The sequence below is a fragment of the Diceros bicornis genome, chromosome 4 (assembly GCF_020826845.1).
Source record: "Diceros bicornis minor isolate mBicDic1 chromosome 4, mDicBic1.mat.cur, whole genome shotgun sequence".
Classification (NCBI taxonomy): Eukaryota; Metazoa; Chordata; class Mammalia; order Perissodactyla; family Rhinocerotidae; genus Diceros; species Diceros bicornis.
Window position 1 is genome coordinate 84,616,986 of NC_080743.1, and position 21,262 is coordinate 84,638,247.

At 43.4% G+C, this 21,262-nt stretch overlaps 1 protein-coding gene across 3 annotated transcripts in view; it reads right to left on the reverse strand.

The window, feature by feature from the left end:
• The window catches only part of NPL (N-acetylneuraminate pyruvate lyase), a 40,202-nt gene extending 20,827 nt beyond the window's left edge, over positions 1-19,375 (reverse strand). For 2 of the 3 annotated variants that reach the window (XM_058539911.1, XM_058539913.1), the window contains exons 1-5: positions 16,147-16,306; positions 15,243-15,326; positions 6,680-6,753; positions 4,856-4,943; positions 1,702-1,759 (exon numbers count right to left, since the gene is read on the reverse strand). In XM_058539911.1, the coding sequence (XP_058395894.1) occupies positions 1,702-1,759; positions 4,856-4,943; positions 6,680-6,753; positions 15,243-15,326; positions 16,147-16,163 (321 nt within the window). In that variant the 5' untranslated portion in view covers positions 16,164-16,306. Of the gene's footprint in view, positions 1-1,701; positions 1,760-4,855; positions 4,944-6,679; positions 6,754-15,242; positions 15,327-16,146; positions 16,307-19,320 lie in introns of those variants that run through there. The other variant, XM_058539912.1, reaches the window with a different exon arrangement.
• Between the last annotated feature and the right edge of the window lie 1,887 nt (positions 19,376-21,262).

Sequence of the window (21,262 nt, forward strand, 5' to 3'; positions counted from 1 at the left end):
ACAGTTATATTTTAAAATTTATATTATGGATTGGGAATGTGGTTGAGAAGAAACAGATTATGTACATCACAGAAGATACATTGCACCACTCTTGTGTTTTCTCAAATTCCCCCACAAAAAATGAACATTTCCTCCTACTGGGCCCTCAAAATATTTTTATCTATTTCAGGTAGAGTACCTAAACCTACCACATGGTAAGAGAGTTGTGTACAGTGACTGTTCTCCAACCAGAATGAGTTCCCTGAGGGCAGGGGTCAGATCTTATTCACTCTCTTGTACAGGTCAATCAGGGTGCTGAGCACATAGCAGGGACTCAGTAGATGATTGTTGATTGTTTCAGAATATGCCCCACTACCTAAAAGGGAAAAACGGCTTTCCTCTGAGACTTCAACTAGTAACATCTGTATCTAATATGCACAAGTAAAATAGGCGAGTCAAAGAGAAGATTGGGATATAGTTTGAAGACCAATCAAGACACTGGGTGTAATTTCATCAACACAGGACTGGAATGTAATATATCTGAATCATTTGTTTAGTATTCTGTTTAGGACAAGAGTTAGAAGGGTAGCCTTAGCCGAAAGTAAGGAAAAAGGAAACACCCAAGAGACAGTTGATGGCAGTGCCCATTCAGGCATCATCCAATGGTCAGTTATGGCTAAGCAGATGCCAATACTATTGTCTCCAATAGACACCAATACTATTATTATAGATTATCCCTGTAGCAGGATTATCCCTACTTTTAGCGCCACTGGGCAATCCTTTTTTAAAATATTAAAAATTTTTTTTTAAATGGTGATAAAAAAGCACATAAAATTTGCCATCTTAACCATTTTAAAGTGTACAGTTCAATACTGTTATGTACAGTCACACTGTTATGAAACAGATCTCTAGAACTTTTTTATCTTGCAAATCTGAAGCTCTGTACCCCATCAAACAACTCTCCTTTCCCCCTCCCCATAGTCTCTGGTAACCATCATTCTACTTTCTGTTTTGTAAATTTGACTATGTTACATACCTCATATAAGGGGAATCATATAGTATTTGTCTTTTAGTGACTGGCTTATTTCACTTAACATAATGTCCTCAAGGAGGTTCATCCATGTTGTAGCATGTGACAGGATGGACTTCCTTCCTTTGTAAGGCTGAATAATATTCCCTTGTATGTATATACCACATGTTGTTCATCTATTCATCCATCAACAGGCATTTGGGTTGTTGCCACCTCTTGGCTATTGTGAATAGTGCTGCTAACAACATGGGTGGGGACAATCTTTTTGCGTTTCATTTCTCTCTCTCATTCTCCAGGCAGCAATTCTCAATTTTTACTACTCTTCACGTCTGAACCCCTTCTTCCACGTCCTTTATGCCCAGCAGACGGCCTTGCCTTGTACTTCCTAGAGATAACTGAGGTTGGCTCAAGTTCTGCTCCTTACCTGCAAACTTAGCTACATCTATCCCCATCCTTACTTTACTCAGAGGAAGAGGTGCCTCTGTCTCCTAATCAAAGCTCTGCTACAGTAGTTATCGCCTTGGGCTCTTCTCTTCATGGCTCTGTGCCTGCTTCTAGATGGTGGGCGCCCTGAGGTCCCACAGCTTATATTCTCCAGCATAGCATCCGATATATAGCAAAAATGGTACTAACTTCAGCATATAAAAGGAGGCCCATCGAGTGGTCTCTCTCAGATGGACCTATATACATACCAGTTCTTGTGACTCTTTCAAGCTTAGTGCTCCTACGTGAATTACTACCTGATCCAACCTGCAAAAGAGAAAACACTGTGGCATCACTTGAAGTTTACAGTAACACAGAAGGGCTCACTATCTTGGTTTGTGCTGGTTTTAGCAGTTAGCTAATGTCTCATTAATTTCAATCTCAAGATGATTAAATTCTACTTTTTAATTAGTCTATTCAAAATTAATGTAATTAGGGATTTAAAAAAAATGTCCAGGGAAAAAAATTTAAGGTTCAACCAAGCAGTAGAATTTTGAAACCAATAAACTAATTAATCAATACATGAATACTTATTTTGACTAAGCATTGTTTTAGATGCTGTATTTGATAGTGACACGTATATGAAGATAAGTATAAAACTGAGATATTTTTGGTTGGAGATAAATATAAGGAGGTTCCTCAAAGAACACAAGCAGAAACCAGCCATATGAGAAATGAATTCACTGTAAAAAGCTTTGTCCTATCTTGTAAGTCCTCAGAATTTAGCCATAAGAGAGGTTTTCTCTGACACCCCAATGTTCATCTTTGGGAGGTGCTCCACACAGACCTCTGGGGAGAGGCCACAGTCAGACCATTGTTCTCAGGGTAGGATTAATAAAACTCAGCTGTGAATTCAGTCATCCCAGCGAGTCTTCCTAGCGAGGGACTCTGAATGACAATACGCCTTCCTCGTGGGATGAAGACACCACATTCCTACTTAGGTCCAATCACTGAGTCCTCCAATGATTCTTGACTTGTTATGTCTTAGGTAAAATGAGACCTAGTTGGGAAATGACATGATCAGGTTTGCACTTTCAAAGGATAACAGAAGACTTCTGAAAGGAGAAAAGAAGGCTGACTGACCTGTTTTACCAACAGCTTTCTTGCATGACCTCCTTAAACCTTTCATTACCCCTTCTCCCAGCTTAGGTTAAAACAATCATCCATTCCCTCCTCCGCTCCACCCTGCTGCTAGGCGCTGCTAGAGAAAACCACCCTATGGCTTTAACACAAACTTGTAACTTCCCGATTCAGGAGAACGAGGCTCCAAAAAGCCTTCTGGTTGTCATGACTTACTTCCCTTTCCGATTCTCTGCAGTGGCTACTCCACATCTTGACTATTCTCCTCAAGCTCTAAATTCCACCACAACTCCTTGTTCTTTGCAGATGTCCTCGCTTCCTAGATACCAAAGATAAAGATGCTTTCACACAGAGACTCCCTCACTTTTCCTCCTCTTCACCTGTACACTTAGCTATGTCACCATCTATGCTTTCCTCCCGCCTTCTTAGCCGTCTTCTAAAGTTACTCTAACTACTTTTGGTTTTATTTCAAACCTCCCACCAAGACCTTCCATCAAAGGCATCAGTTCTCTACTCTCTTTTAATCTCTTCTCCCATGGCAGTGTCCTTTCAGCAAAGAAACATGCTCAAGACTTCTCCACTTTAAGAAAAGAAACTACCCTTCTTTTAATCTTGTTTCCTCCTCCCTAATCTACTATTCCCTCTCTCCTTCCCTTCACCAGGAAATTTTTTTGTGAGAATAAGCTACACTCACTGCCCCCACTTCCACATGTCGGCTGCATTCTACAGCTCACTGCAGTCTGCTTCTGCTACAATAACCCTACCAGCTCCACTTTCTCTGAGGTCATTGGTCACTTTCAATGTGTCAAAACAAGTGGTCTTCTCAGTCCTCCATCTACTGACTTTCATAGCATCTAATAATTATTATAATAAATGTTAAAACAAACTCAGCATCTTCTGCAAATAATTAAAATGAATTCTTGTTTGAATCCTCACCACCACCTTATAAGATAAGTACTACTATTCCTATTTTATAGATGAAGCACAGGCCAGTTAAGTGACTTACCTGAGTTCACAGAGCTAGTAAGAGGCAGAGCCAGGACCAAACTCAGGCAGTCCAGCTCTACGGTCCTTGCTCGTAATTTCCATGCTACACTGACGCTCTCTGAAACCATTCCTCCTGCAGTGACAGCATTCGCTCCTGACCTCCCTCCTACCCTTCTGAGGGCTGTCTGTTTCTGCCCACTTTGCTGTCCCCCTTCTTTCTAGTGCTTTTCTTAATGTTTATCCTTAACCTTCCTCTTTTCTCACTCTGCCCGTGTCTTTAATCTTTTTGGAAGCAGGATCTGACTGAAAATTAGCCGAAAGCTGATGGATCACCAGAGACTGCTTATGTAGACATGCACTCAAACTTGGCACACAATTTCAGAGTCCCCAAGGTGCTCTGGAGCCATTTATGGATTCCCAAGGTGGTCATGGGCTTCCCACTGACAACCTCTGTTCCTGACTCACTTGGGACTTACCTCCAATCTTTGCCTCCACCTAAGGCAACATCAGTCACTCCCTTCTCTGATCCCTGTTTATCCTATTTATCAGAAGGATCAGAAGGTTAGTTTTCATAACCTGACATCTCCATGGGACAGTAAGCAACCTGATGGCAGAGATCCGTTTTATAACCTCAGTGTCAGAACACAACATAATAGACAACGAATAAAACTTGGTTAATTGAATGTGCTTCATGAACTGATACTGTCCTATTTGTTTAACCATGGCATGAATTGACAGTTATAACAAAAACATATCATTACACTGAGGTTTAGAGGATGCAGAAAGTTCCCTAAGATTACAAGAGGAAGTACCACAAAGAGCATGCTGAGTCATATGCATAGAGATCTGTGAGGGAGAAACAGGCTGACCTAAATGTCAGGCACCCATCCTGAGGAGGGAAGGCGTATGAGTTGCTCAGCAGAAAAGCAAGGAGTGCAGCAGCGTCAGTCACCAGCACCTTCCTCTCTTGTCCCCTCAGCCCAAGGAAAGGTATCCTGAGGAGAATGGCCTGGTAGACAGATAATAAGGGGCAGTTTCGTTTCCAGATGGAACCTCAAGGAGCCAGGTGTGTCTTGCAGCCTGGCTGCTCTTGCACACAGAAAGGAAGGGTGCTCCTCTGCCTCAGCTCTTTGCAGAAGTGCGAGGATCCTCGGGTCCCTGCTCATTTTCCCACAAGCTGACCTCAAGCCTGGCCTCTGACCAGGAGGCGGGGAGGCTGTGTCATCCAGGGAAGAGCAGTACTTTACACAGCTCTTGCAGATGAGAGTTTTTTTTTATCCCCGTAGAGCCACTCACTTGTTCCTCCCTTTTGTCACCCACTCTTCTGCGACCTGGCGGCGCTCTGAGACGCTCAGGGATAGGCCTTCTCCTGTTGTGCCATTCACTGTTCCAAACAAAGAGGCAGTCAGTGGGACCAACCAATACCTTCTGCTCCTCCAACGCCAGTGCTGGGAGCACAGGGTCAGAAATCCCTGCTTACGAGGAAGTGATACAGAGAAACATCAGAGGATACAATCTGGGAAGGGAAAATGCCATGTTTCCATTTTCGCCTCAGACTCAGTCTTTTTTCTATCTACACCTTGTCAAAAGCAGCAGGAAGGTTAATTATAACTTGTAATTACAATCTATCCTTGCCATCAGGGACAGAGAGCAAATATGTTGAATGGAGACAGAGAAGACTGCCCACATTTTAGGCAAATCTCCAAACACACCCCCCAGTTCTATATTTGGGTGGGTATTCAATGGCAGGAAAATCATTACCATTGAATACCGGGATGTCGAGGTGGTCATAAGTGGGAGTTACTTAGGAGGACAGTGGTATATACTACAGAACTAAAACCACCTCTGTCTACAGTCTGACACGGTAGTGCTCTAGGACAACTCATTTTTTTAGTGATAATTCATCAGAAAGCACCAGGATATTAATATTTCTTGCAGCAAGCACCCTTATACATTCACTTATTCTCACAACAACCCAGCAAAGTACAAACGATTCTTCTCATTTACAGATGAAAATATGAGGTTCTGAATCACTAAATAATCTAAGTTTTGATCTAGATCTGTGTGATTCCAAAACTTTCCCTTCTACTACAATCATCTCTTAATAGATCACAGAAAGGATGCAAATGGCACTAGGATATATTACTGGGGCCTAATGCATACAGCAGCACTTTGGATCTCAAAACACTGAGCACTCAATTGGGGTAGAGGAGGAGGGTGGGAGGCGAGGGGGAGTAGGAGAGAGTTTTTATCACTCCTTTGGGGTCTTGAGACAAGTCAAACATGCTCCAGTAGTAGAGATGTTCCTACTTCTTCCCTATACCCAGGGGAGACCTGTGGCCCTTGGAGGAGGAAGAATCTGTCTTCACCCCTATGGCTTAGAACCACTGAGAGGTTCTGTAATCAGATCTCAGTCTTGAATGCAGTCTGGACGCCTTTCCACTGATGTTTTAACCTGATTATGACCATGGTGCCTCCAGCTCTGAAGGGGCCCCTGCTGGCAGGGCAGTAGCTCAGGGCCAAGATGTAGTGTCCTCAGAATGACAACCAATCCAAAGGGCTGAATGCCCAGAACACAGCACAAGGGGTAGCTCAATCGCAGGTAAGTATAGTTCTCAGGCTTAAAATGTTCAAGGTCTGATTTGTTTATTTCCACCGTTTACAAAGTAAATGAGAGTAACTGCTAGACCTGGGATTCCTCTGGGCGCTGCACTTAGAGTCTTTCTTTCGCTTACAATAGGAGAGGTCTGGTGAAGAGAGAGTAAAGCCCTTTTTTAAGAGAGAGCAGCCTGGGTTTTGTAGTTACTCAGCACCTCCTGGCTGAGTGCACTTGAGCAACCTAAACAATAGATCTGAGCCACAGATTTTCTTCTTTAAATGGGAATAAAAATAATACCTTATCTGTTTTGAAAGCACACTGCCAAATTAGACTATCTCTTGAGGTGCTTTATAGGCTTAAAATGGATGAGTCTACAAATTCACAGATTTTACATAGCTTAGCCACACTCAGTCATAACCTATGACACAACGGCACTGTGACCTCCTGGCTAGTAACAGTTGAGAGCTACTTTGTAAGGACTGAGCTAGAGACAGGTAGAGAAATCTCTAAAGATGACTTACCAAAAACATTCTTCACTCCCTGTTCTTCTACAAGATAATCCACATACTGACCAATGACTGAAAAGTTGATTTCTCTAAAAGACAGGGAAAAAAAAATAGAAAAAATGCATACTTAGTCTTTTTTAGATTATTATTTAACCAATCTCCAAATCTACAAACTCTTCAATCTTGTTAACGGGTTATTAAAAACCACCTAACCAGTTTGTGAAATTCTTAGCCTGCTCTGAATAATGCCTGTTTGTTTTTTTCTCCTGAGTCTGGTGATTTCTGTACTCAGCCACGTCTGTCTCACTTATGTGAGCAAAACACTATTAGTTATCAACAAAGGCTTTACGTTTAAACCTCATCACAAGTAATATTTAAAAAGTAGTTACTTAATCATCTTTTGCCCTTTTTGGAAAGAATGATGGTTGGAGGCATGGTTAAATGAGAATTTAACATTTTCCATTTGTGAGAAACAATCATTTTTTAGGCTTACAAGAGAGGAAAATTTGGTTTTAATAATTTAAGAATTTTAGCACTTACTATTGATGACAACAAATGGAGGCTTAAATTGTATTTGCTTAAATCGAAGAGGATTAACAGTTGGAAAGGAACTTTGTGTCACATTGCCTCTCAAAGCATGGTCTGCAGAAGGGCAGCATAGGTATCTGAGAGCGTTTGTTAGAAATGCAGAGTCCCAGGCGCCACAGAGACCTACCCAGTCAAAATCTGCATTGTAACAAGATTCTCATGTGATCTGCATGCACTGTGCAGTTTGAATAGCTCTGACCTTGTAAGGATCTGATGCTTAAGGCAATAAGGGCTCTTTTCCTTAACGTCATATTGATTTTAAAATCTGGAAACTGACTCACACATAAATCATATAAAACGACCTGTTCTCAATCAAAATGCAGGTAGGAAGGACGGGATGGAGAGACAAAATCCAAAGGAAAACTGTGTGGCAAGTCTGTGTTAAATGTTGCAGAACCTGTGGTTACATTGCCAAGAACAGAAAGTACCAGTTGCCTGACGTCTGCATTTTTGTCAATGGGGCCAGAGAATCCTAACTTAATTTTAATCTTATTAACATTCTTTTCATCTTTACTTACTGTATTCCTTAGAAAAACAAACAACAGAAAAAAATCTGATGCATATAGAAAACAAAGACATCAAAGGGTATTTGTCAAAGGGAATGGGGCAATAGAGATAAAGCAAAGACTGCACAGGCAATCACTGCCCACAACACACAAATGACAACTAGTCGGAGCCTGCCACTTGGGAAAACGTGTGCTTTCATGTAGTTAGAAGGCCCCCAAGGGGAGCAGGCTCCCTCCGTAATGGCTCATGTCCCAGTATCATAACATCGCCCCTCCCTGTCCCACTTGTTCAAATGCCAAATCCTGGCGTCTCAGTCTTGCTAAGCAGGGAGGCTCCCTGAATGCGTGACAGGAACAAATTTAGGTTGTTCTTACCTGAGGGGAGCATGGGGGAGTTAGCTGCCTAGACAATGCACCTCAAGACCCTCATTTAGGTCAGCTTGACCTGCTCGACTTCTTGAAACCTCTCTGCCTCAGACATTTCTGACCACTTGGAACCACACCTTTATGATATAGTCATGCGTTGCTTAACGACAGGGACAAGTTCTGAGAAATGCGTCATTAGGCAATTTCCTGCTGTGCGAACATCACCGAGTGTACTTCTATAAACCCAGATGGTACAGCCTTCTACACACCTAGGCTATATGGTACTAATCTTATGGGACCACCGACATATACGCGGTCCATCGTTGACCGAAACGTCCTTACATGGCGCATGGCTGTACACCTGCCCCTTGCTGCTTCCATAAGCTCTTCCCCACTTGGGATAAGCTCTGAGATGCAGGAACAATCAGCTGGGGCTTTGTGTGACACTAATTCTGGTTTTGACCAATGATGTCCATCTACTCATGCCAGCAACCAGGGAACAGCTCTGGCAGACCCAGGAGACTTCTGAATCAGATTGGAAACTGGAAATAAACTCACTGGGCAATAGCCTGTGTCGGGGTCATAGATTCAAACATAGTGGCTCCCGTACAATTTCAATGAAGTCTTGACACCTCCCTGTCCCACCTCGGCCACATCCTCAAAGACACTGAGAGCAGGCCTGGCTTTTTCACCAAGGAGCAGCCTGTAGACCTGTGTGGATGGTCGAGGCCTGGGAGGCACTGTACTCACTTTGAGGTGCTTCTTCTGGTTTAATCTAATGCTTTCTTATTTGGAAAGGGAAGCTAGAGAGCTTGTTTCCATTTTCAGAAATCCTTAAGAAGAGAAACCAATTTAGTCTGTTAGTGTGTATGTATAGTCCAGTTTAAAGTGGACTATAAACTGAGGAGGGACCACCCCTGCCAAAGTGGGCCTCTAATGGCCAGTCCAGCACAAGTGCTCAGCATTGTACCCGGCTCCAATTAAATGCTCGATATCATTGCTGTTATTATTCCTCAGTGACAAAAACCGGAAATACCTCACACTCCCAGCACAGCTCACATCTTTATTATTACGAACATCATTTGGTAAACTGTTTATGCCCGCTTTCCAGGCTGCAGCAAGAACTTCCTGAAGATAAGAACTGTGCCTTTTATACTTACAATCCCTCGTCTGCACCTACAGCGCAGATGCTCAACAAAGCCTGGTGAAGGAGTCGTGACTCACGAACTTATGATGATGAAATACCCATGATCTCTCCCTTAAAAGCAGCTTATCCCACACTTGCAGGATGCATTTAAATTTCACTATGATACTGAGTAAAGGAGATAGCAAATATAAATAACTAAAATATTAAGGAAAATATGATGAAGGCTATGACTGAGTTAAAAAGTATATAGGGGTTCAGAAGAAGGACTGATAATTCCAATTAGGAAGGCTGGGAAGGATACTTCGAGAAGGATTTGGAATAATAAATAGGGTGAAATCCTATGATGCTCCTTTCCTCCGACATTCTTGAGAGCTGCTATTTGTCTGGCCCTCCTCTGGTGTCCTCCTCTTCCCTGGAAGTTGGCTGCACCCTAGACCAGTATGTGAAACCCACAGTTCCTCCTCCTTCCTCAGTGAACTCCACACTATTCTATGGCTTCAGTGGGTAGTGCTTCTGTCTACAACTTCCCCTCCCCCTGCTTTAGGCTTTGCTGGATGACAGCTGTGACAATTTCACTCAGGTTAGGGTGCTAACGGGTGATACGTTATCCCTTCAAGAAAGCACAGTTTGCTGCTTCTTATAAAACGCCCCTAGCCTACAGGAGTGACACTAATGTAGAATTCCCGGGGCAGTGGCAGGAGTCACCCAAAAATGTCCCTGGACTTATGGTCTTTTGGAACTACCAAATCCCCTCAGAGAGATCAGAAGTTGATAAGGGATGGCTCCTAAATGTATTCTGTTTGACTTTCACAATGTTAAAATTTTTTTCATGTTAAAAAAAAAAATGACTTTATTTGAAAAGCCAGAAGATCTAACAAGGCCAGGCCCACATTTCCATACAGCACCAACTGGCTGGGAAGAGCAGTGGCTGCCCCCTTTGCAGGCACAGAAGCACCCCAGGTCACCTCAGGGATTTCATGTCCCTGCCTGACTGGAGGTGCCAGTTTGCAGCCCTGGGCAGAGATGCTCAGTGGCTCCAGTCACAAGCGAGTCCCGTGAAATCACACAGAGCTGTTGCCATATTTGTCACCAAGGCGCCCCAAACAGTAGGGCTCTGGAGGCAACAGGATGATAATTCTCTCTGGGGACTTTGCTTCCTTCCCTATTTTCCCACCCACTCGCCCTCCCCTGGGCATCTGGGTTTATGGTCATTGCTGTAGGCACCGCATCAGTTATCAGGAAGTCACTACAGAGAATGGAAACAACGAGATTGGATTATTCTTCTCCCCACTGGCTGGCTGCATGGGGCTTGTTGTTCAGGGAAGTGAGAGGTGGCACAAGCCAGTTCACTTGGAAAGGTTGGACTGGCTTTCCACTGTATCATCTCGTCCTCCATCAGCCCCCAACACATCTAACCACTGGCCACCTCAGGGAAGAGTGGCCCACAACCAAATTCCATGCCTGCTGTGGTCATTCCCATACTTACCCCAATTTCATGTCTTAATTTTAACTCCCATGGGTTCAGATTCTTAGCCTTAGGTCCATGATTTTTTTTTTATAAAAGTACTTTATTTTTTTTCATATTACAAAAGCTATATAATTTATTTTAGAAAGTACACACAACAAGAAAAGGAAAAAAAAAAACTCACTCAGGATCTCCCTGGAGATTATTACTCAATATTTTTTCACTTAGCATTCCAAATTGAATATTTTCCCACATCTTCAGATATTCTGTTATTGTACTGGCTACACAGCATTTCATGTACGGCCGAACATAATTAATTTAGCTAATCCTCTATTCTTGGACATTTAGTTTACTTCCAATCCACATAAGAGGAGAGAACATTTGTCAAATTATTTTTGTACAAACTGAGGCCCTGAGTGGGTGAACTGTGAAACTGCACGTAGACTCCTCTCTCTTTCCTTAGGGTATAAGGATAACAGAATTTTTCTGACATGGCTTTTCAGAGAAAAATCCCTACTGCTGTTCATTTCCTCTCCTGGTGCATGACACACAGTGAAGCACGTGCACTTTGAGAACAAAGAATCACGGGGACAGGCTCTTTTCGTAACTGGATGATCCGACATGCATATCAGAAAATCTGACGTCCCATCTTTTCACCTTTTATACATAACTCTCAGCATTCAAAATCAGATGGAAGTTGTGTGTGCTTATGGCAAAATAACTCTTCTTGGCTACTTCAAAACTCCTTCACCAGAGAAGCAAGCAGGGACTGTAACTGCCCCTCCTTGCCAGAGGTAGACAACGTTCTGTTCTGGGAACCTGGGTCATTTAGTCTCCCAACACAGTTAAAAAGACAATAATCTGTACAACTCCAACTCCAGCAGGCCAGAACCTCTCTGACTGGGGTAACAGGTTTGTTTTTACTACAGGGTGTTGTGAAGATTCCTATGGTGAAGTCAAGGGCATTAAAGGGAGAAAACACAACTTTTTTCTTGACATTTGGCCAATCAGAAAATGGACTTTCTAACGACTGTGTACTTGCCTAAAGGAAAAAGTGATTTCTTGAAACAACTGAGGAAAGCAAAAGTCTTTTACTCTGGTGCAGAAAAAGACGAGAGTTGGGATGGGTGGAGAAAGCTCTTCCTTTGGAGCTCTGTGGCTAGGCGCAAGTGTCTTAATCTTTAGGATCTGGATTTCATCAACTGCAAAAACAGAGATCACAGCTCTCTCAGAGAGTTGCTGTGAAGATTAAACTGGAACGTGTACATTAAAATGCCAGCACAGTGGCAGACACATAGTGTTTAGCCAACCAGTGTTAGCTTCCTTTCCTTACGAAACAACAAAATTTACCAGACACTGTGACAGACGCTGAAGATACAAAGATAAATAAGATACATGCATAGTCCTTGTGTATTGCCTGGTACTCAGTAAATATCTGTTGAGTAAGGTTAAGCAGCTCAAAGCCTGCTGGGAGAGACAGACATGTAACAAAGAGTTATCGTAATAATTATCATAAAGAAATAATTCTGATGTAATGTAAAAGGTATGTACAGGGTGCTATGGGATAACAAGGTAGGACTCTATAACTCTTTTCAGGGAAAATGGGGAAGACTCACCAGAGGGTTTTGAAGAGTGAACAGAGGTGTTCAAGTGGAGTAGAGAAAGAGAGGCTGCTGACAGAAAAAGCAGAAGAAACAGAACGCGTACAGGCACAGAGGGAAGAAAGGGTATGAGGTACCTGGGGAAACAGAAAAAAAGGCAGATTGTAAAGAACTATGTCATCCCAGAGAGCCTGGGCTTCAACCTTTAGACCAGTTCATCTCAGACTTTAACGTGCTAAAGAATCATCTGGGGACATTGTTAAGATGCAGGTTCTGGTTCAGTGGTATGTAGTACGGCCTGAGATTCTGCATGTCTAGCAAGTTCCTAAGTGATGTTGGAGCAAATGGCCCATACCACACAATGAGTAGCTAGGCTTAGACAAAAAGGAGTCAACAGAGATTCTTAAAGAGGAGAGTGACATGATTAGATTTATTTACAAGGATGCTCACTGGGCTACAGTGTGGAGGATGGACTGGAGTTACAGGGACTTTATACATTGGTACTTCATGGGGATCACCACAATATCCCTAATGACGATACTAAAGGACTGCAGACTCTCAGAATTCAAATGGGCCTTAGAGATAACGTGGCTGAAGTCCTCTGCAGAATATGAAAGGGAACTTTTAAAAGGTGACAAGACTTCCCCAGGGTCAGACAACTAGTTGGCGGCAAAGCTGGGGGTCAAGAAGGCAGACACTCTAACTAAAATTCATTAACCACGTTCTTTCTGCCAACCTCCCCCACTGCAGGATATCACCTTATATTCAGAGTGGAATCATTAATGAAGATTCCTTAGAATTATTAACAAAAAAGAATGCAGGGGAATAGTCCTTGCTCAGCCATTCCAAATTATGGAGGCCATGCTATACAGTATGAGCCAGGTTAGGAAAACTTCCATGATAGCAGGTCACCAGGCAGAATTTCCACGTGTTAGATTCCACGTGACCCTTCTTTTTGTCCCATCTCTTGGAAACATGTCTGAAGCACAGATGCCCTCAAGTAGGTTAATGGCCACTTGCTCTCTGTGGGGGCCCCAAACCTGCTTTGTACCTATAGGAATGTTTGCAAGGAGCAAGTTGTGGGAGAAAGGGGAACTAACACAGCTTACGTGCCTACTCTGTGCTATATACTAACACATGTTTTAATTTAGTTTAATTCTTACAAAGCCCTTACAAAAAATGCATTCCTATTTTGATTTCACACCTCAGGAAAGTGAGGGTCCTGGAAGAGAAAAGAATTGGTGAAAAAAGAGGAAATAGTGAAATGGAGGCAGCAGGGCCAGAGGTATTTGGGAAACGGAGAAGGATCCAGCAAAGGAGAGTCATTTCTGTAATCTCTAATACACGGGCCCTGGCATCCCAGGAAAACAGCAGAATATGGAGGACGAACACACCGGCTCTCTCAATGGGTCCCAGATGAACAAACAAGACTGTTTTAAGAAGCCACTTCTAGACTAAGAGGGGTCTGGTTAAAAAGGTTACAGGAGAATCAACCAGACTTAGTATTTTGAGCTTGCAAACAGGATATTACTCCATAACAGGAAGTAAACTCTGCCTGCTTATGCAATCACATGTCTTCTGTTTTATCTGCCCAGTAAGTGGCTGACACATGGAAAAAGAGCTGACTTCAGTCTTTTCTAGAACTTGTGAAAAGAGAGAAGCAATAGAAAAAAAATTGCTATTAACCACTGGGTAATCTAAATGCCATCTCACCAAGAATTTTACTTAGACTTAGTAAAGACGTGATTTTTTTCATGAATCTTAGAAGCTGGAAGTCTTGAACTCCAATGATCTAAGGGAAAACTGTGATATGGCCAACTTTGAAAGAGAATGGTAAAAGTCATAAGAAATTTCATCTACTTTAAAGGGGTAGGGTTAATTAAGGTTTATATATTCGGCATCAGAAGACCAAAAAAATAAAAGTCTTATTTAAAGATATCTTAAATACCTCATCTTCCTTTTACCCGTCTTATGCCACAATAGCAGTTCAAACTTATTGACCTAAGTACATACTGACCCTGTGCTAAGTACTATTATACAGATTATCTCATTTAACACTCATAACTCCATGATGTAGGTATGATTATCATTATATTTTATAGAGGAAGAAAGGAGAAGCTTGAAGAAGCAAAAATTCTGACTGTTTTAGTAAACTGACTCCTCCAACAGGTCAAAACCATTTCGATCCAGGAGATGGATGAATCCCCTTTTTGTTAACGGCAATGTCCAGGGAGGAGTTATATCCTGTGCATGAACACTTATGGCACATTATCTGACAGCATAAGCAGAGGAACTTCCATACTATTCATGTGCAAGTCAAAATCCTTGCTTGGGTAATGATTTCTCAGCAAATATCTGTTGCTACCTCCCACTCCTGCAGGCTCCCCGACATTCAACCAATGTTGAAATGAGACTGTAAATACGCCAAAGGGGTCCATCTTGCAGCTACCTGCCTCACTTTCCTCAGGTTAGGACACTTTCACGATGCCTATGAACAGCGTGGGGTGGAGTCAGGCAGACGTCTAGAGACAGGAGCTAGAGGGGATAGGCCAGTGCTCGATATCAAATCGTGCTAAAATGAGGTTCTCCTCACCCAATTCCACTGGCCTTATGTGGGAAAGCCAGGGCTCTGATGAATCCAAGCAGAATCTGCTTTGTGGAGCTATAGACACTGGGAGAAAGGCAAGCTGTCACATCTTACCTTCTCTCTTTCTGCACTGTTTGTGATATAGAGACCTCTTCTCTGACTTCGGGTCAGAGACACTGCAAGGGGACAACTAACAGAAGCTGCCATTTGGCAACAGTACCACAGAGAGGCAGAGTCTAAGTGACTGTTACTATAGAGAACTTCTGTCCATTTTGGTGGAGTGAGAATAAATTCCTTTAGGTCGCAAATGATAGTTACCCATGCTCAGTCATCGGCGTGATGGTTGCAGCAACAAGACCTTGAAGTTTCTTCTTCGAGGAGGCCATTGAGCTGCTGACGAGTCTGGAAAACATACAGTGTAATTCCTTTCCTTCCTCAAGGAATGTTCATTAATGATAACACTCCTGGGCAAAGTCCATTCCCAGTTTAGAACTGTGAAAAATGCTTACAAGGACACAAATACACAGAGCAAATGAGAAGAATGTAAAATTTTAGAGCTTAATTCTATAGGGGAGGAAACTATTTTTTAAAGACAGGAGGGGGTCGGACAAGAAGAGAGCAATGTTCTGGGAAAAGACTATCACAAAGGCCTTCCATTTTGTCTAAAAAGATGACTGAGGCAACATGAAACCCCGAAGAACGGGTAAATAACAGCAGACCCAAGAAAGAACATGAACCTAGCTCAGGAAGGTCAAATATATAAAGAATTACTATTACTTAAATTCCATATCTTCATTCTTTTAAGCAAGAATCTCACTTAAAACCAGCACTTACAGTCTTAAGGCTTCAGTGTGATCTATGTAACTATCTTCAAATTTACCTAACTATCCTTTCATATTCTAATTTTGACCAGTTTTGCCCTGTTTTCCTCGCTCTAGGAAACCATGTAAACTGCATCACAATTGTTTATTCACCTCTCCCCCACTAGACCAAGCTCCCAGGACAGGGAACATATTTCATTGTCTTTGCTTTCCCTGCACTGACTGCTCTGCTGGACGCCTCGTGTTCAATTAAAAAGTGATGAATATGTGGGTGATTGAATGAGGTGTTCAGATTGTGTGGACGATGACCTCCAAAGATGGGGAGATCAGTGCTGACAGAGTCAACTTGACCCTACTCATTTGGGGCAAAAGGATTCCTTACCACCTGGCAGAGAGTGTACCTGTCCACAATCAGCATAAAACAGCCAAGAAGTTGTCCAAAACAGGCAATGAGAGGCAGTAGAGCATCCTGGTTAATAGTCTGGGTTCTGCAGGCAGACTGCCTGGTTCAACTCCCAGCTCTGCCTCTTACTAGTCATAGAAGCATTGTTATTTTTTGAGCTGTAAGACATAAAAATTCGAAACTACAAATGCAGTCTAACAATTAAAGAAGAAAATAAATATAATCAGATAGTATTTGGTGACAACTATATAAAAGATGGTTGGCTTAGAGCAAACACAGTGATGTCTATAGGTAATCAACAAGAGGGGGGATACTATAGTTCTGAGGTCACCGGTATGATTTAAAAACCCGACGCCCACTACACTTAAATCTGACCCACATAGTGGAATAATTATGAACTATCTCATTTTGTTTCCTCTTTATAACTGGCATCTCCCCAAATAGCAGTATAAACTTCTGGAGTACAGAGATCATATCTTCTACTTTTTCTGTATCTCCCTTTTCTGTTTCTGGCTTCACGGGCCAGAAACAGGACAAAACAAGGACAGAAACATGCAAGGGTACAGTAGGGGAAAACTTATCACTTTTATGGAACGCCAACCTGATACCTCCCCTCGCAAACAGATGTGTCCCTAGCAAGACTTGCTCCTGAAATTAAGTCAAATCCTTCAAGTAGCTTTGTTCTGTACGGATAGGGCAATAATGGGGAACCTCACCAGATATATGGGATACTAGGATTTCTCTGACTTCTCCTAGTTTGAAGATGAGACTCAAGTCCTGTTGGAAGTTTTGAAAGATAAATGTCATCATCTGGTCCATGGGGAAAACACAAGGCCACTAACAGAGGCCCTGCCTACCCCAGGGGAATGTCTGAGCACGAGATGCGACTGATGCTATGCCTGCTGCATATCTTCTCCCGGTACTCCTGCAAGCGTCTCAACACCCCAAAGACAACCTGCCATCTTGTTCTCTGAACGATTTCTTCCTTCGTTCCTTACAGTAGGGGGCTTAGAGCACTAGCTCTAGAGTCAGACTTCAGGCTCTGCTTCCCGGTTCCTCCATCTACCAGCTTTGTGACCTGGGGACTGTTATTTAACCTCTCTGTGCTTCAGTTTTCCCTTCTGTAAATGGGGATGATAGTAATCATCTTGCATAGGGTCACTGAGAATTAAATGCACTAATTCTTGTAAAGTGATTAACAACAGTACCAGACACACAGTAAGCACAAGTTCAGCTCCCTCCATGAAGTCTGTCTGACGGCTACAGGACGTTGGCAAGTACTGTTATTAGTCCCTTGCCAGCACCCTCTTTCCTGTCATCTCCACTCTCCTGGTAACTCCTCCTCAACCCTCATTACTCTTGTCAATTCAGGGACTAAGTCTCTTCAATTCTGTTACCTTCTTTCCCTGCAATCCTTCCCTCCCCCTTTACTGCCCTTCTCATAACTTACCCTGTGTTACCTCTTATCTAGACCAATGGGCACAACCCCAGGTCCTAGGGGCCCAGAGGGGCTCAAGAAGCTTTAAGCGATAAGAGTCTCAAAAGCTAGGTTCAGCATTGTCTCCTAAATCCAACACTACTAGGCTGTTCACACTAGAAACTTCCATATTCTTGTGCTTTTAGCTGCATTTATTTCATATTTAGGGCAGTTACATTGATATTCTTAGGACAGTCAGAAGCTCGGACTGGCAGTTATATATATATATGTCTTTTATTGAAAGAAATCAAGTTAAATGCACTTTAGGTACAGTTTGATTAGTTAAAAATTCAAAACATGGGGCCTGTGGGGGTGTGGGATGGAAGTTAGGAATCTCTGTTCTAATCCTCACTCCCTTCTCTTCCTTCAATCCACACAGGCTGCCAGATTAATCTTCCAGTAGCACAGCCATTTCTCATCTTGCCTTTGCCCTGCTCAGAAAATGCCAATAACTTCCCCCTGGCTTCCACAGGATAAATACCAAACTTCCTGGTCTGGGTCTCTGGACAGATCTCTTCACGCCTGAAGTGCACTCGCTCCACTGTCCCCTGTCGCTCCTCCCTACCCTGTAGTGTCTAGCCTTTCTCCTGTGGTTCTCTCAGGAGAATATGAAAATGCCATTATCTCCCACTTCAGCCCTCCAGTCCAGCCAACTTTTAAAACTCAGACTTTAAAAGCTAGGGAACATTCCCTGATCCACAAAGATGAAAATAATTTCTCACCCCTTAGAACTCCTCAAACACTTGCCTTTTATTAAAAACCTTACATCAGAGTTATTAGCAGGGTAGTTTCTGCTCCTCTTCTAGACTGTAAGCCATGAGGAGGCAGGAACAGCTTCAAAAATCTGTGCACAGAACAATACACTAAATACATGAGCCAAGTTTGCTGACTTTGTGAACTGTGAAACTCTGGTGGAAGAGATGAAGATCACAATATCTTACAAAAGATATTTTGTAAATTTGAGTTCAAAAAAGAATTGGTAATGTTATGCTTTGAAATTCTTCATAGCCTGTATCAAAAGCAAATGGTTAGAATGTTCTCCAGCCTAAGGTTTAATGTGCATTTAGAATGTCCTTACTGAAATACTGAGGAGGGGGTATTATTCTTGAATCTTATACCTCTATCGACAGACAGGAACAGTTAGTGCAAAGAACTCAGGGCGCCTAAATCAAATTATCTTAAAAACGCAAAGTTTCAAAAAAAAAAAAAAAATCTTTGGGGAGAAGGATGCAGCTCCGGGCAAGGAGAATGACTTGAGGGAGAAATACTTGGAAAAGAAGAAACAGAAATAGAGAAACTAAAAAAATAAAAACAAAACAAAATGCAGAAATACAACCCATTTCCCGTAAAATGAAAGAATTATATCCAATTTCATCTCTAAACTCTCTTCCGCTCAATCGCTGATTCTGATCATTTCGGGAAAAGGATCCTTAGAGACCGGCTATGCGGGGTGGAAAGAATCCAGGGGAGCGGGTCCCTCTAGCCCGGGTCTGTCGGACACTTGCTCCCGGTCCGGACGGTGTCGCATTCACACTTCCTCCAGCTCCGTTTCCCAGCTTATCTGCCTTCCCCTTGCCCTCGGGCCGTCATCGTCTCATCCACCCCCGCGTCCCGTCCCCCGCGTCCCTCTGCCCGAATCCTGGGGTGGCCTGTCCGTCTCCGTCCGTCCATTCACGCCGGCGAAGGCGCCCTCACCCGAGCCGCCGGGGTCCGCCTCCGTCGCCGTGGCAGCAGCCGCCGCTCCGCGCTGCGCCCCCGCTGCGCTGCGCCCGCCCCCGCCGCGCTCTTTAAGGCCCCGCGGACGCCCCGCCCGGCACCACGTGCGCGCCACGCCCCGGGCTCCTGGGGACTGTAGTTCGGCGCCTCTCCCCGAGGCGCGCCGACACGCAAGGTCGCGCTTTCCGCACCCCCAGGGCGTTATGCACCCGTGGAGTTTGCTCTTCCTTCGGTGTTACATGAACGACGTGGGCTGAAGGAACATGGGCGCGCCGCCCCGGCTCCCCGAGAAGTGCAAGCAGGCGAACTTGCTCCTGCTCACACGCGCCGCGATTGCGCTGTGGGCAAACCTCTCCCTTCCTCTTTCTCCTGGGCAGTCCTTCCGCTTGCGGACGCCTCCTTGCGGGCTCCTTCCCGTCTTAACTTTCTTTCTGACCAGGGCCTTGCAACAACAGGCGTATCGTGGTTCTGGGTTTTGAAATTTGGGCTGCTGTTTCCGAAGCACGCTGAAGCCCCGCGGCGATTCCGTGATCTGCAGGCTGGGTTTGCTGCCCCAGCGGCGCACACTCGTGTTAAAAAGAGATGAACGGATATTAGAAGCGGATCGGTTACTAAAGCAGCACCTTTTCTGGCGTATTCTGGAGAACAATTGAGAGGATTTTGAAAGCGAAAAGTATTTTTAACTAAAATCTCTCTACTTGCAGGAATGTCAAGAGTTTGCTTTCTAATATCATGTACCGTGTTAATAAATCCAGAAACATAGCCATCAACGAGTCCTCAGCTTTCTCTTGCTGATGTGAGTTAACCTCGATTTTCCATAAAAGGCGATGACTTATGCTTATTATTTCATTTAGAGAAAGTAAATTTCCCAAAGGGCTTCTAGTTTGCAAAGTGCTTTTAAATCCGTTATAATAGTTCTTTCATTACACCCAGCACCGGAAATTAATTCATAAAACAATCATGTGTGGTGGGTACTAATTTTTTAATTTGTATTTTACAGATGAGGAAGCGTCACGCCATTTTACAGATCAGGTTTAAAGAGCTTATGTGATTTGCCAAAGACCATAGAGCCAGTGAGTGGTTGAGCTGTGATTTGATTTTGAGTAATCTGGCAGCTGATACTTTTAACCCCTACCCTATGTTACCCTGCAAAAAAGGAAGGGGGAGTCCCCCTTAGATCTGTTTGTTTTGTAATGTTAACAAGAATATTATATCCTAATGGGACAATGTTAGTAATTCTTTTCAAAATCACTCTTTAATATACGCAAAATTAAGTATTTCAGTACCCAAAAGTTATGGGTCATTAGGCTTAATATTGTCAACCAATAAAGCAATATTCCAAATGCAGCAACTACTGTTTATATAATATGGTAATACAAAGGAATTCCTTATAATAATGTGTTGGGGTTTGGTAAGAAGCAGATGGGATTTTAGGCAGGGGCTGCTGCCCCAACTGTGCACATTCCTGTGCAGGAGACTTATTGTGGGAGGGAGCCAGAAAAAGCAGGGAGAGCCCTCAGATTGTCACCCAGGGCTGACACCTGTGGTAGGAGACACGGCAAGAAAGAGGGCAGGGTAGGAAGAGTCTCATTGAATGGTGGGGGGCACATCACAGTATCCACTGTATGCCCTTAAGAAACTTGCAGCCTCTACTGTGAATTGTGGGAAAGACATCCCTAAAAATATATAGAGCTGTGCAAAGATATTAACAAACGCTGAGGGGAGACTAATCTTGGCGGAGAGGCGAGTGTGTGTGTATGATGAGGCAGGAGAGTGTTTCAGGGAAGTCTTCCTGGAGGAGGTGACACCTGAGCTCAGTCTTAGATGATGAGGAGGCCTTAGAAGAAGGGAGAGGCAGCAAAAGGCTCACTGTTAGCCTGCAGTCCTCTAACACTTTCTGATAAGGGGCAAGGGCTCTGTG